General features: G+C 42.2%; 1 protein-coding gene across 4 annotated transcripts in view; it reads left to right on the forward strand.

Annotated features, from left to right (window-relative positions):
• Positions 1–3,325: 3,325 nt before the first annotated feature.
• Positions 3,326–14,251, forward strand: part of Atp13a5 (ATPase 13A5) — a 102,351-nt gene continuing 91,425 nt past the window's right edge. For all 4 annotated transcript variants that reach the window (XM_010624089.2, XM_033762569.1, XM_033762570.1 and 1 more), the window contains exon 1: positions 3,326–3,644. In XM_010624089.2, coding sequence (XP_010622391.1) covers positions 3,582–3,644 — 63 coding nt within the window. In that variant the 5' untranslated portion in view covers positions 3,326–3,581. The remainder of the gene's footprint in view (positions 3,645–14,251) is intronic.

The raw sequence follows: 14,251 nt of genomic DNA on the forward strand, positions 1-14,251 counted from the left end.
CCTTCTCTGGTCATCCCTTCTGGTGCAGCCTATCATTTCTTCTGTAGTACAGTTGTGTTCCATCTCGTTTCCTTTCTAGAGTTGTAACACAATAAAGGTAGGGCCATTGTCTAATTCATTTCTATTTCCTCTTCAATCCTAACACTGTTTGTTAAATTGATTCACAGGGCAAGAACAAGTTGGGAGGTAATATGGAAACTTTTTAGAGTTTGGACATTTTCTCTTCTTTTTGTCCCCAGATAAGATATGATCTTATTTCTGTGCATGAACAATCGGACACAGTTCAACAACTTCTCAATTTACTGATCCCCCAAATTGAAATTTAAAGCAAAGAAGGTGAAAGCCCATTATCCTCCTTTCACCTTGAGCTGATAAAAGGATTCTTTATCTCAATTAAAATAAGTTCACTCTGATTTGTGTTCAAGCTGTAGAGAGCACATGGGTTGTTTTGGTTCAGTGGTGGTTAGGGGTGGAAGAAACAAGGGATGGTTGGTTCTCTCTGTGTGATCTATTGGTTAGCAGGTGTTTGACTTTGCATTTCAGATAGAGGATGGGTCACGGAGCAGCACTCACATATCTTTCTCACCATTGTGGCTGTGGTAAGCAGCTAACAAGATCCACTGTTAATTAGATGTCGTGTGTTATTTCATGCTGTATTACCCACCATGCAGCTTCTTGGAAGTGCAGGGGAAGCCTCTCTCCTGCTTAGTGTGAACAGTAACTTTGGCACGATTTTGCTCTTTCACCAGATTGTGAGTCCTTTGAGATCCAGGATGACCAGTTGCTTTATTGATTGCTGAGATTATCATAGAGTCTATGTGGTAGTTTGGTGGCTACCAAACTACCTTTATGTTCTTCCTAGAATAACGTCGATTACATCCAGAGCCAAATTTGCAGGTAAGTGTGGTCCTCTGACTGAGTTCTAGCCAGTATTTAGCATAAGAACAAAGTTCCTCTTCCAGGACTAGTCCCTAGCAATTTTCTCTTATTATTTTTCACACATTCAGACCCATAACACCACACAACAGCCTTGGAAACCACATGTTGAAGAAGGTGGAGACATAGATGGAGAGAGCCAGGTTCACTGAAACACTGCAAGGAAGACACCCTACTTCCATTGTTACAGTAAAGCCCTCTTACCACCACAAAGTTGGATCACAATTCTACTACCTTACACCATTGGAAGCTGTTACGGCAATCGCTGTCTTGCGGGTGTAGGTGCTCAACTGTGTTCATGAAGCAGCACTCTCTAGCCACCCTCCAGTGGTCAGCAGAGAAAACAGCAAGAGTTTAAGTCTAGAGAAAATTTTCCAATCTAGGTTGAACACCTATTAGTTTCCCTTGAGTCCATGGAAAGTGGGGATTAGGAAGCTTGTCTTTGCCAAGTAGGAAGGTGAGATGTGGTTCTAATGCACTCCACCATGTCCACTGGGTCTTCCTTTAAGAAGCTTCATAGACTAGGAGGTGGAGACACTCCCTCTGCTCCTATCCTACATAGTCCCCATTGTATCTTCACAGGAACTTTCAAAGGAAGGAAGAAAGAATCGAATAGAAAACAAACACACAAACAAAAATGTTCTTCTTTCAGCCCCGGGATAATCTTTGCCTCAAGACCTTGGTTAAACCTGCCTTTGACTAACATTTTATTGTTTAAATCAGGGTCCTGAGCCCACTTTTAGACAAATCATGATTCATCATTAGTACTTTTAGTTGACATCATGTTGTCCAGACACAATTGATGTTGTTTTAGCGAGATACACAAATAAATAGTTGATGGGTAGAAAATGAATGATAATGTCACTCAGGTTTTTAGTTAAATTTTCTGAAATCAGAACTCATTTCTCCAAATCTGAGGCCATCCTTAGATTTGATTGCAACATTCACGGTAGCGTAGTAGTTTTCTTTAGTATGGGCATCGCAGTAGCCTTATTGGTGTGAAAAGCTTAAATCTCTAGATGTCTCTGTATTCTCATCAGCCATGTGTTCCTGCACTGGGCAGTACTTAGCCCTCTCTTGAGTGCCATTATAGACACTTAGGCTCACTCAAGGCAACCAATGACAATGTCAATCAATGGAAAGAATCAGATACCATTCCTTAATAGTTTTCACTCTGAGCAAATTTTCTACCATGGTCAAAGTTTTTAACACGAACAGTTTAACCCTAGAATGGCCCAATTTTCTTATGTTTTATGAAAATATTAAATTTGTTGCAGAAGGAATTGGCAAGTGACATGCACATAGAGATGAGCTGAATGGAAGTAAAATAAAAAGTTTATGTTGTCAGAAAAGGGTCGATCTCATTCAAAAAGGCAGTGCCAGTGATCGACCACCTATTGGGTTGCAGTTTCCTCCTTGATAGGTTTTACAGCTATGACCTCATTCAGGTGGTTACATTTTATTTCCTCAGTTCATATTACCCATGTACAAATTGGTAACAAGACAGTTAACTTTAACCCAGACATAACAATACTTTGCAGTTGGGGAGTTTACCTTAAGATTCCTCTAGTTCTCTATTCTAGTGCACAGGAAGAGGGTGTTCAAGGTTAGGGATGAGGCCAGATGTCCTGTTTCATGGTCACTGTCTCTGGTGTCTGTTAATTTTGAACTAAACAAAGCAGATTGTTGTTAGAGACGGCAGAAGTCATTTTATATTTTCCTAACATTTTGTGGGTTTTTAGATTATTTGCAATTTCAGTGGTGATTACATAGGTGTGGAGATTTGTCTTATATCCTTAATACTCAGTCTTTCTAGATTCTCCTTCCTCCATACATTTCACTTATTTGAAATCGTTTTGTAAGCTGTAAAGAGAAAAATGAAAGAAATGAATTTATTATTATAGTTTACTTTTTCTAAGCATCTCTTTTCTTGATTAGTCTTAATTACCATGATGATTACTTATCTCTTATTGAGTGTCGAGGGTGTTAGTTGGCCTTTTATAAATATCATCTTAAATCCTGCTATCAACCTTATAATTACTATTGACATTTCACATACTAGAAACCTGGAATTCAGATTTTAAATAATTTTTTTCAAGGTCATCAGTCCTTCAGGGTTTAAAAATCTGGCTTTTCTGATTCCAGAAAGACTCCTGATTCCTCATCATGAGCCAATCTCCCTTCAGTTCTGATTGCCAAACCCAACCCCACTATGGGGCTCAATTCCACAGAGTTTTTATGTATCCCTCATGGGTTAATCCTCTTTTCTCAGGATTTAGGAGAGTGGCCATTCCCATTCGCTGGCTGAGACATTTATGGACAGCCTGTGATGTTATTTATCTTTCTAGCTCAATAGCTTTCCCCCATCATTCCTTAAATCTGAGGCGCTCACATCTAGCTCAGTAAATAAACATGAGGAAGAAAAAACACACATCAAGCGGATAGATTAACAGACCAATCCTGTGATCGAGGAGAGGATTTCCTCTCTTTCCATTGTTGGTCTAATCGGCAAGGTGTGTGCCAACAGATTTTATAAGCACCTGAGAACAGCAGTGACAAGTAGCGACTGAGTTCAAAGACACACAGGTTGTTCTGGTACTTTCCCAAGGAGTTGGCCAGGAGGGACCCGGACCAATCTGCTCTAGATGGAGGGGAACAGTAAGAAGGAGCATCGGGCTTTGCTCAACCCAGGAGAAGAGAATGAGCTGGTGAGTGCCCCCTTCTTTGCATTAGTTTTCCCAAGGCTGTGAGCTGTGCTACCCTCTCAGGTAAATGAAAGCACAGACTGCAGCTCTGAGGATGCTGCTGTGGGACCTGCAAAGGGTAAAGGCTGCTAGGGCTTCGTGAGAGCTGCAGGACACAATCAAACTGAGGGGGAATCTACAGGTGTTGAGGTGGCTGTGTCCCCTGGGTGACAGAGCTCTTGCCGTCTCCATGGAGGGTGGCCCAGGCGGTGTTTCTTAGATGTTTGCCGAGTTCTCAGCATGCGTGCTCTCACATGGCTCTCATCCAGGTGTGCCTCCAAATCATCCAGGTCACATGTACTCGGACATGCAAGTTCACCATGCAACTGGTGAAAACAGAAATGCTTTCCTGTTTGCCTCTTCTTTTGTTGTGTCTGCATAACCTGGGCTCAGGGTGATGAGCTGAGGTTGTGCTTTTCCCTAATACCAAGAGAAGTTTTAAATATCAAGTGCTGAAGAAATAATGTATTGCCCGTGATTTTAGTGTATATTGAAACAAAAGTGTCATGTCTTTGATCTTTTTTTTCCTGCTGCTACCTCTTCTGAACATATATAAATGTTGGAAAAAACCCGCCATTAACAACTGAAGACTCTTACAGCACAGTGTGGTGCTGTGGAGTTTGAATTTAGGATTTAATCCTCTGAACTCAGTAATGAAGTAAGTAATTGTATTTCATAGAAGAGAAATTTGAGGCCAGGGAGATTAAGTAACTTGCTGCAGGTCATTACCCTGCGAACGACAAGGTGGGAATCCAACCACTCCGTGCTCCTTTCCATGCCAGGGTACTCACACTGCAGCAGGGTCCCCAGTTAGACAATGGGAAAGGACAGAGGGAAGGGGTCAGAAGTGCACGGGGGCCAAAGAGAGCACCGAGGACATGGCTCTTGTATCAGACGGCGTCTCTTTCCTGTCTGGCCTCCCTGTTTCCCTGGGTGCTGTGGGAAATCCACACTTGCTTTCACCACCTCGCCTCCTCAGTTAATTTAGGAAAAACACATGATGTCATGTAGATTCCATCTGTAACTGTGTGGTCCAGTAAGGCAGCCTCTGGCCTCCTGTGGTTTTTGAGAACTGGTAAAGGAGTAGGTCCAAATTGAAATATGCTGCATGTGTGAAATACGTATCAGATTTTGAAGAACTTTGTAAAAAATGGAAACTCTCCTGTGAATGATTTTCACACGGGTTGGATATTGAAATGCCGTTATTTTAGATAGACTGCATTGAATAGAACCAACTTTGAAAATTAATTCCATCTGCTTCTTTTTACTTTTTTAATGTGGTTGCTAGATTGAACCGACAAATGTGGCCCATATTGTGCATTTTTATGCATGTTGAATACTGTGATAATATAGTGCTTTACAATTTTCAGACTAAAGGGATTAAAAGAATTAAAATATATTTACCTTTTGCACATTGCTGATCATCTCTGTGCCAGGTCTGATGTATTTTCAACATGCATATGAGAGTTCATGAAAATCTTATTTTGATCTTCATTCTTCTCTTAAACCAGTCGTAGTGTTGTGAGGCTGATAGCTCAGAATTTTAACTCAGGGAGGGAGATGATACCTAAGGATTCTTCTTTCCTTTGTTTTTTACTTTTTTTCCCGTGAGTGACTGAACATTTCTAGAGACAGCCAGCAAAGTGCTCCACGTGGAGTCTCAGCAAGCTGACCTCACGCTCCGGGAACTCCGGGGAGTGGGACTGGCTGCAGATTTCTCTCTCACAAAGCTCACTCTTGGGGAGAGAGCACAGAGGCGAACCCTACTCTAGCAGATTAGGTGGCCCAAAGGGTCAGGTGGGCCCGTGGGGACTCAGGTGGCCTCAACACATGGGCCAAAAAGGAAGCTGGGACTCAGCTTCAGACAAATGCTTTCCGGTAAGCCGGCGATGGTCAGATCTGCAGCATTTCAAAGGGAAGCCAGACCTTTGGGTTTTTATGTGATACAGTCTGATTATGAATTTTAGAAATTAATTTTTCAAAATAATCAGTAGGTCAAAGTACACCTGGGCGGGCCAGTCTGTGACCTCTCAGTCTTCCCTGCACGTTTTTCCTGTCCTGAAGGTTCTTTTCCTCTCTCCTGACTTCTACTTGAATTCTTCATTTCAAACGAGCAATCACTTGGGATGCTGCGAGGCTCTCAGGTGAGAACTAGATACTGTAGAGGCAAACAATAAATTCCTTCAAACACCCTGAAGGCTGAGCCTGAGGTCGTTCTGCTGAGCTCAGCGCAAACGAAACGCTGCGTTGGCTCTGCGTTAGTCTCTAGCGTGGATCTTGAACTCCATTCCGTTCTCCTCTTCTCTCAGGCCCTGACTCCTGCGTGCAGCGGCGGGCACTCGCTGGGGCGTGACAAATAGTGTTTCATTCCACCTGCAGGACACCCCAGGGGATGGACATCCCCAGTTACAGCCCTTGATTTTCGTCACAACGACCCCACCCAACCTAACCTTCCAATGAGGTCTAACTCCGAGGGGCTCTCTTTCCTTTTTTTTTTTTTTAAATTATTTTTGCAGTGTTAGGGATTGAACCTGGGATTTTTGCACTGAGCTGCACCTCCAGCCCATGCTTTATTTTTTAGTTTGTGACAAGTGTTTGTTAAGTTCCATATGTGGGACTCAAACTTGAAACCATCCTGCCTCAGCCTCGTAGAGTTCTAGGATTGCACGCACCCCGCCTGGTTGATTTCTCTTCCGTTTCCTCTCTTTTCCTTAAAGCTTGCCCCTCCATTCTCAGACAGCTTTTTCTCATCTTCTGTTGTGGTCCTCGGAAGTCCGACAGCCCCAGGAACCTTCATAGCGCAGGTGCTCCCGAGCTTGGAGCCTGCAGCTTGCAGCTGGGATGGGTGTGGGATGGTGGTGGCCTTGGACTGACCTGGAAGGGCAGCCTGGTTCAGTTCGGTTAGACCAGTTATCCTGCCTGAATTCCCAGGCAGGTGCAACGGTAACGCCTAGTGCTACTTGGCATTGTAGTGAGAATGAAATAAACAGGCCCAGCTTTTCCAAACGTGTCTTCTGTGAAACAGTGTGGTCAAGAGGTTTTCTGGGAAGGTCTCCTTTCTCTCTCTGTCACTTAGAGTTGAGCAATACGAGGGGAAGATGTAGGTAGAGAGCAGCAGGGCTCACAGTTCTTCCTGTGGACTGCATTTCCCACACAGATTATGGATAGGAAAGGATGGGGGTGCTCTCAGTGAGTGACAGGAGGTGTTTCACGCCGCTACCCTCCTGGGGGGAAAACATCACTGTCTGCTCTCAGCTAGACTCACCTGGAGATACAATGTGCACGTCAGCCTCTGCTCCAGCCTCCCCCTGGCCGCCTGCACGCACACACTTCTTTCTGCAGAGGGTCTTTGCCCTGGACCCACTGACCCCAAGTGCTGCCCTTACCCACATTACTTGCAAAGCACGGCCATTGTGTCTTAACCTAGATACCCAGGGCCCGGAAGGGAACATTCCAAGTGATAGCAGCAAGCAAGTCTAGAAGGAAAAATGAGTGCTTGGTGTAGACAATGCAGACTCGATAGGAGGGCGTTTGGCTGCCTGCTCATTTTCCCCTGCAAATTGTGGAGGGGCCGGCATGGCGCTCCTGTGCTCTGCTGTGCTCTGCTGCCAGCCACCTAGTGGTGGAAACATTTCTGGACCTTGCTGGTTGCCTGAAAATAAATGCCAGTCACCCTCTTGACTTACGCGTTTTGGGAGGGTCATGCACAAAATGTGGAGAGTGCTATATGAAGGGATTCATTTGCCTTGCATTTACGAGGTGCAAAGTGAAAAATGCAGGCGTCTGTGCTTTAGGTAAATGTGATGTTGAGCAAATTTCCCATTTCTCTGACGAAAACTTGGAGAATGATCATTGCTGGGGTTCTGTCATTACAGAGAGAAATAGTATGCGAAGGGTTGATATGAAATATTAGAAAATTTGAGTGTTTAAATTAAAACATAATATCATGTATCCCCTATCCTCCATTAAAAGGCTTTCCCCTGCTTCTCCCCCAAACACTCAGGGATTAATAAGAAAAGGTGAAAATTGAAATGGAAAAGCCTGCCCTGTTGGCTCCTTCTGGTCAACACTTATAGTGCGTGGATGAAGGGAAGCTTATCAACCTTCAGCTGACATGTAGCTGTGAGACAGAGATAACAGTATAGTTTACAGGATCAAGTTTTAAAATCTTTTTCTAGGCTGGATTTGGGAAGAGAAACTTTCAAGATGCCATACAACAAGCTCTGCAATCAAGTAGTTGCTTTGTGTTATTATTAAGGTGTAGAGAGAGAGAGAGGCAGAGGGAGGGAGAGAGAGGGAGAGGGACTGTAAGGAGTCTCTGGGTTTGAGGGGTCTGTGCACAAAACGGTAACGGAAGTGCTTGACTTGGTCATGACTAAACTGTAGTTGCCAGCCTGATGCAGCTACGAAGTTAGTCCTGGAATGTCTTGATAGAAGTTTTTTCTTTTTTTTTTCTTTTTTTAACAGGAGAAATAAAAAAATAGTTCTGTTCTGATTTGCGGGTTTAGGGAAACATCTAGGAAAATATATATTTAGTTCCATAACTAGTGTGTCTGGAGGGGAGTATCTGTTGATCACAAATGAAAACTGCAGTATTTAAAAGAAATTGGTGACAGTTCCCAAAGTAACAGCTCTGGTGGTCGTCTTCCTGTCTTCCAGTAGTTGAGTTGGAGAACAAATAGAGGTTGGCAGACTCTGTCCGGATTAAATTTCCTAACTGCTGCGGTGCAGGAATCTCAGGATGATGACACTCTACCAGTGACTTTTGTAATCCCTTGTGTAATCTCCTCCAGGTGAGGGTGGGGAGAACCTACAAATATGTAAGCTATGATTCCTACGATTAGTCCATAATACAGAGCCAAAGGGACTTCACAGGTATTCACAGATATTCCTCTGAGGTGCTTCAAAGGGAGGCTTAGTGGGCTTGGCCTAATCAGGTGAACACATTAGCATGGGCTTTTCTTAGAGCCTAGGGAAACTGAAAGCACGAGCAGGTTTGATGCAAGGGAAGTTTGCTTTTGAAAGTGGAGGGCACAGTGTGGAAAGGAGCCCTAAGTATTCTCTACAAGAGGACAGTAGCTTCTAGCTGCCAGCCAGCAAGAGAATATGGGCCTCAGTTTGAAGATACAAGGAACCAAGTCCTGCCAGCAGCCATGTGGACTTGAACAAGGTCACCCAGCGGCAGGAGGAACCCGGCCTGGGTGATGCCTTCGTTTCAGTCCTGCGAAAAGCTGACTTGAGGATCCAGTTAATCAGACTCCCAGCCTGTGGGAGCTGTGAGGTGTCAATTTCACTCAGAGTTCAGCCGCTTAGCTTGATCTGCAGGACAGAAAACTGGTTCACCACCACAGCTGAATGGCAAAACTGTGTAATCCTGTGAAGTTTGGAAAAACCTGTCTCAGCAGACAATAGAGGCACGGCTACTAAGAACAATGTGCAGCTCTTTCTTCCTGGCAGGTAATTTGAACCAAAAAATCTGAGGCCCCTTCTGATCAGTGATGCTCTTTTTCTACGGATGATCTTTAACCTTGTAAGCCTCATTGTCCCGTGCCCTCGATAGGGGGCAAATTCTCGATCTAGAAACTATCCCTACTAATCAGGTCAGACATCACAACATTTTCTTTTCCGTGCTTCCCATTTTTTTCCCTGTTAGTCTCACCGAGCAAGCACCCTTAGCTGCACGCTTCCTTGCAGGAGGGCATGCATGCTAACCCTTCTGTTACAGTACGGCTCAATGTTATGGGAACATCCGTGACTGCGAGTGACAGTATGTTCCCTTTGTTAGTACTGGGTTTTGATTCACACTGCCGGAGAGTGAGGGGTCTTTCTATTCCGGAAAGAGAGCACAAAGAGGAAATGTAACAGATTGGACTCAGTAATCATTTTGAACAGCTTCAAGATTTAGTTTCTCTGAGCTACAAATAATAGTAATTTATAAATATCATCAATCATACTTTAATGAATAATAAAGCTCAAAGCATAGGGTTATTGTGAAGATTAAATGACATCTAAGTAAGTACTCAAGGAAGATTTATTCTGATTGTCAGACATAAACATAAGTAAAAGTGATACAGAAGATCTTGTTCCTGCCCAGGGCATTCCACAGCCTGAGTTCAGGGCCTATTATGTTGGCGGTTGGTATTTAGTGATAATTAGTAGCTGCAGTCAAATCAGTTTAGAGGGTTAAGCAGTAATGGCCAGAATAGCATGCCACTTTCACCAGGGACAATATTATCCTAACATTCAAGAGAAAGACCTTGGTGCACTGGCAGAGGTAGAGAGAAGAGGGCAGTATTGGAAGACTGTCCTCCCATCTAACACATAAAGGAATGCTGTTTGGCCTGTCCAGATGGAGGAAACAAAAGGTGGATTGTTTGTAATAAACAGAAACCGGATACTGTGATTGTTGCTTATAAAAAGATAAAACATAATGAATTCTAGCCTCATAGAAGGACACAGAGATATGATCTTGGCTATGACTCAAGTGACCAAAACTTTGAACACTTAGCAGGTTAGCAAAGGCTTCCTTGTTCTAGGGCTGTTGGGGCATTCTTGCCATGGAGAGGCCTGACACATCACAGAAAAGAAAACACAACAGCACACCTGGCACTGGCATTTACAGAAGGCTGTTATTTGGGTACTGAGAGTTATTATTTGTTGCGTCTTGGCTGGGCAAATAAATTTATATCTTTATACTCTAAGAATCTTGGATTGAGTGAGTGAAAGTGCTATGAACTGTAAACTGAAATATCCATCCCAAAGGATTTGAAATACACAATACTATACCTGGAGCGCGGGGCAAGCAACAAATATTTCCGATGGCTAGACTCACGTAAGCGTAAAAGGACTTTCAAAAAAGCTTTTTAAATCTCCACCAGACCGGTCTTTAGTAAAGGCTGACAAGTCTGTAACAGATGAGGAGATTAGGAGGATATACCAGATGAGAGATTTGGGGAAAATATTTAGATTAATTCTCCATTTCTGAAGGATTTGACCAAACTTAGTTCGACATGTGATGGCAAGTGTAGGAAATACCAATGAGAAAATAAAGGAAAGTAATTTAAAAGCATGTTTTCTTTTATAGGACAATTCATGTATGTTTCTATTTAATTCCTATGAGGTGGTCATTCAAATACTCATTTTATTATCGAGGAAACTGAGGCTTGGTTAAGTGATATGTGTGAGATCACATTGCATAAGCATTTGAGGTAGTACACTCTATGCTACTGCTTTCCTTGTGTATGAGGGAAGAGAAATTGGTGCGTGCATGTGTGTGGTATGTGTGTGTGGGCACGTGCACTCAGGTATACAGTTACTATATTTAGCTAAGTCTTTGAATAAATTCACATTTACCTCGAAGTCCTTCTCTCTATTTTCCCAACCTACAGAAGTGAGCAGATTTCGTTTGGGCCTCAACTTTACTTCAGTTTTCACAACTTCTGCTCTTAGGGAACAGCGAAAACTCCATGTAAGCCATCGGATCAATCATTTTTAGAGACAACACCTCATTCTGAGCATTGCCTGTGGTCAAATAATTTCACAATGAATCCGATGGGATCGTCCAGTTTAAATCTACTGAGATTTTGTTGAGTTGTGTACTTTCCAAGGCAACATTAACTCTTAACACATACTGAGTCCTCAGAATGTTTCAGGAACTGTGCTACATGCTTCGTGTGAATTATCTTACTAGTTTCTCACTGGGACCTTAGAAGATAGTTATTGCTTTTTTCCATTGGCGAGGAGGAAATCAATTGCAAGGAAGTAAAGTGGGTCACTGGAAGCCATGAACTTGGTTAAGTGACTGAGGAATGATGTGAGCTTTATTGATTAATGCCACATTCCCAGCTTTTAAATGCTATATCAATCTACTTCTCTTGTGTTTTATAATCAGCCATGTTTTTCTTATGAGAAATCCAAAGTTAAGCAAATTTAAACCATGGTTGGTAATCGCTGGCACAAGGAACAGAGTGGCCCTGGAAGTCAGTGGGAGGGGTATAAAGATCAGAGGCTGTGGGCTCAGACCTGGACAGGAACCTCAGCTCTCAGCTGTGACGTTAGGCGACAACTTCATTGCTTCTTTTCATTGTGCTTCCTTCTCTGTATCCTGGGCTTAGAAAAAAAATGATTAGGGCTGTGGTACCTCTCCTGGAACCCGGAATACCGAAATTAGCCACACACCAAAAAGGAGGAAGGACAACACTGCTCGGAGAGAAAACACATCGAATCTACATGGCGTTCTCTGAGCTCTTCAGCTCCAGTAATAGGTGGCACAGCCGGGACCCTGGCTTGATGAAACACAGCCTGCTTCTGTTACCAAAGTTGACCCCAAGGATTGACCATCACCTGTCTTCCCCTGTGACTGAACCTTCTCAGACCCACTGTCCAGAATGACAGTTTCCTCTTTGCTCAGTTCCTTGCCCCTCTCCTCCAGTCTCTACCACTCATCCAGGAGTGTGCTATTAATTTTCTCCCAAGTACAGAGATGGAAACTGAAGCTTCGAGAAATGAAATCTTCTGGTTCTGTCACTTGCCTTGCAAGCACAAGGTCCTGAGTTCGATCCTCAGTACCAAAAGAAAAAAAAAATCTTCTTTATCCAGTCTCCATTTGATGGGCAGTTGGGCTGTTTTCAAGTGTTAGCTGTTACAAACTGTGCCACTATGAACATGGGTGTGTGTATATTGTTTTGGTATGATGGTTTTAATTCTTTTGGAAAGATACCCAGCAAATGGATTGCTGGGTCAAATGGGATCTCCAATCCTAGTTGTTTGAGGTATCTCCATATTGATTTCCACAGTGGTTGCACTAGTCTTCACTCCCACCAACAATCTCCCCACAACCCTGCCAGCATTTGTTATTGGTTGATTTCTTGATAGCAGCCATTCTTTCTGGAGTGAGGTGGAATCCCAGTGTTGTTTTCATCTGCATCTCTCCAATGACCAGTGATTTTGAGCATTTTTTTCATATATTTATTTGCTACTTTTACTTGTTTGTCTGAGAAATATCTGTTCATTTCAGATGCCCATTTTTTAATTGGGTCTTTATATTTGTGGGGGGTCTGATTTTTTTTCATTCTTTATATATTCTAGATAATAGACCTTTGTCTGAGGAACAACCGGTAAAATTTATTTCCCACATTGTAGGTTGTCTCTTAGCTCTGTTGGTGGTTTCTCTAGCAGTGTAGAAGCTTTCTAATAAGATGGATCCCAGTTGTTGATTCTTTGTGCAAGTTCCCATGCTACTGAGGATTTGTTCATAAAGTCTTTTCCTATGCCAATGTCTTTGAGAGTTCTACCTAACTTATCGTCCAGCAAGTTTAGATTTTTAATATTTAATATTTTTATATTTTAGATCTTTAATCCATTTCTATTTTAGTTTAGTGCATGGTGAAAGATAGGGGTCTAGTTTTAATGTTTGATAAGTTGAAAACCAGTTTTTCTAATACAATTTATTGAAGAGGCTATCTTTCCTCCAATGAGGATGGTTGGCTTCTTTGTCAAAGATGAGATATGAGTTCATGTGGAGTTGTTCTGCATTTTCTAATCTGTTCCACTGATCTTCGGGTCTTTTTCTTTGCCAGTCCCATGCTGTTTTTAATCACAGTGGCTTTGTAGTATAGTTTCAAATTGCGGATTGTGATACTCCCTGTCATGTCTCTGTTGCCTAGAGTGGCTTTTGCTATTCTAGGTCTCTTCCTCTTCCAAATGAATTATCGTATTGATTTCTCTAGTTCTGGGACATATACTGTTGGGATTTCAACTGGGGTTTCATTGAAACTGTATAGCAGTTTGGGAAGTGTAGCCATTTTCATTATATTTGTTCTTCCTACCCAGGAGCAAGGGATGTCTTTCCATTTTCTTATATCCTCTTAGTTCTATTTTTTTGGAGTGCTGTAGTTTTCAGTGTAGAGGTCTTCTGCTTCCTTCGTTAGGTTGATTCCTAGATATTTCATTTTTTGGATGGTATTGTGAAAGGGACTGTTTCCCTAATTTCTTTCTCAGTGAGTCTAGAAAGCTATTGATTTTTGAGTGTTTACCTTGGGTCCCGCTGCTCTACTGAATCTGTCAATTAAGTCTAGAAGTCTTTTGGCAGAGTTTTTTGGGTCTTCTGTGTAGACTATCTTATCAGGAAACAATGACAATGTAACTTCTTAGGAATATAATTTTTATCTCTACCTCCATGAATGTCAGCTCTTAGTAATTGTTCACCAGGATGGGGAGCAGCTACAGTCTTCCAATGTCACCAAATTTGTCATTTCCCATGGAAATCTCTTCTGTGACTATTCATCTTTTACTTTATTAACTTCCAAATTTTGCTACAATTTTTGGTTCCTGGTTTACCTCTACTACGATAATAAAGGTTCAGTTCATCTGCGTGGAACAAAGTATCTTCTAGACCAATGCATCCCATTATTTTTCTCTTTTATTTTATTCACATATATAATAAATAAAATAGGGTAAAAATATAGTCATTTTAAGTTCAGTGATTTCTATTATCAATTTTTTCTACTCACTCTGACAGTATAAATGTGTACTGCTTTATGGAAGCTCATTTATTCACTATTAATATCAGA

Source organism: Fukomys damarensis, unplaced genomic scaffold (genome assembly GCF_012274545.1).
Source record: "Fukomys damarensis isolate Sample0158 unplaced genomic scaffold, DMR_v1.0_HiC HiC_scaffold_12, whole genome shotgun sequence".
Classification (NCBI taxonomy): Eukaryota; Metazoa; Chordata; class Mammalia; order Rodentia; family Bathyergidae; genus Fukomys; species Fukomys damarensis.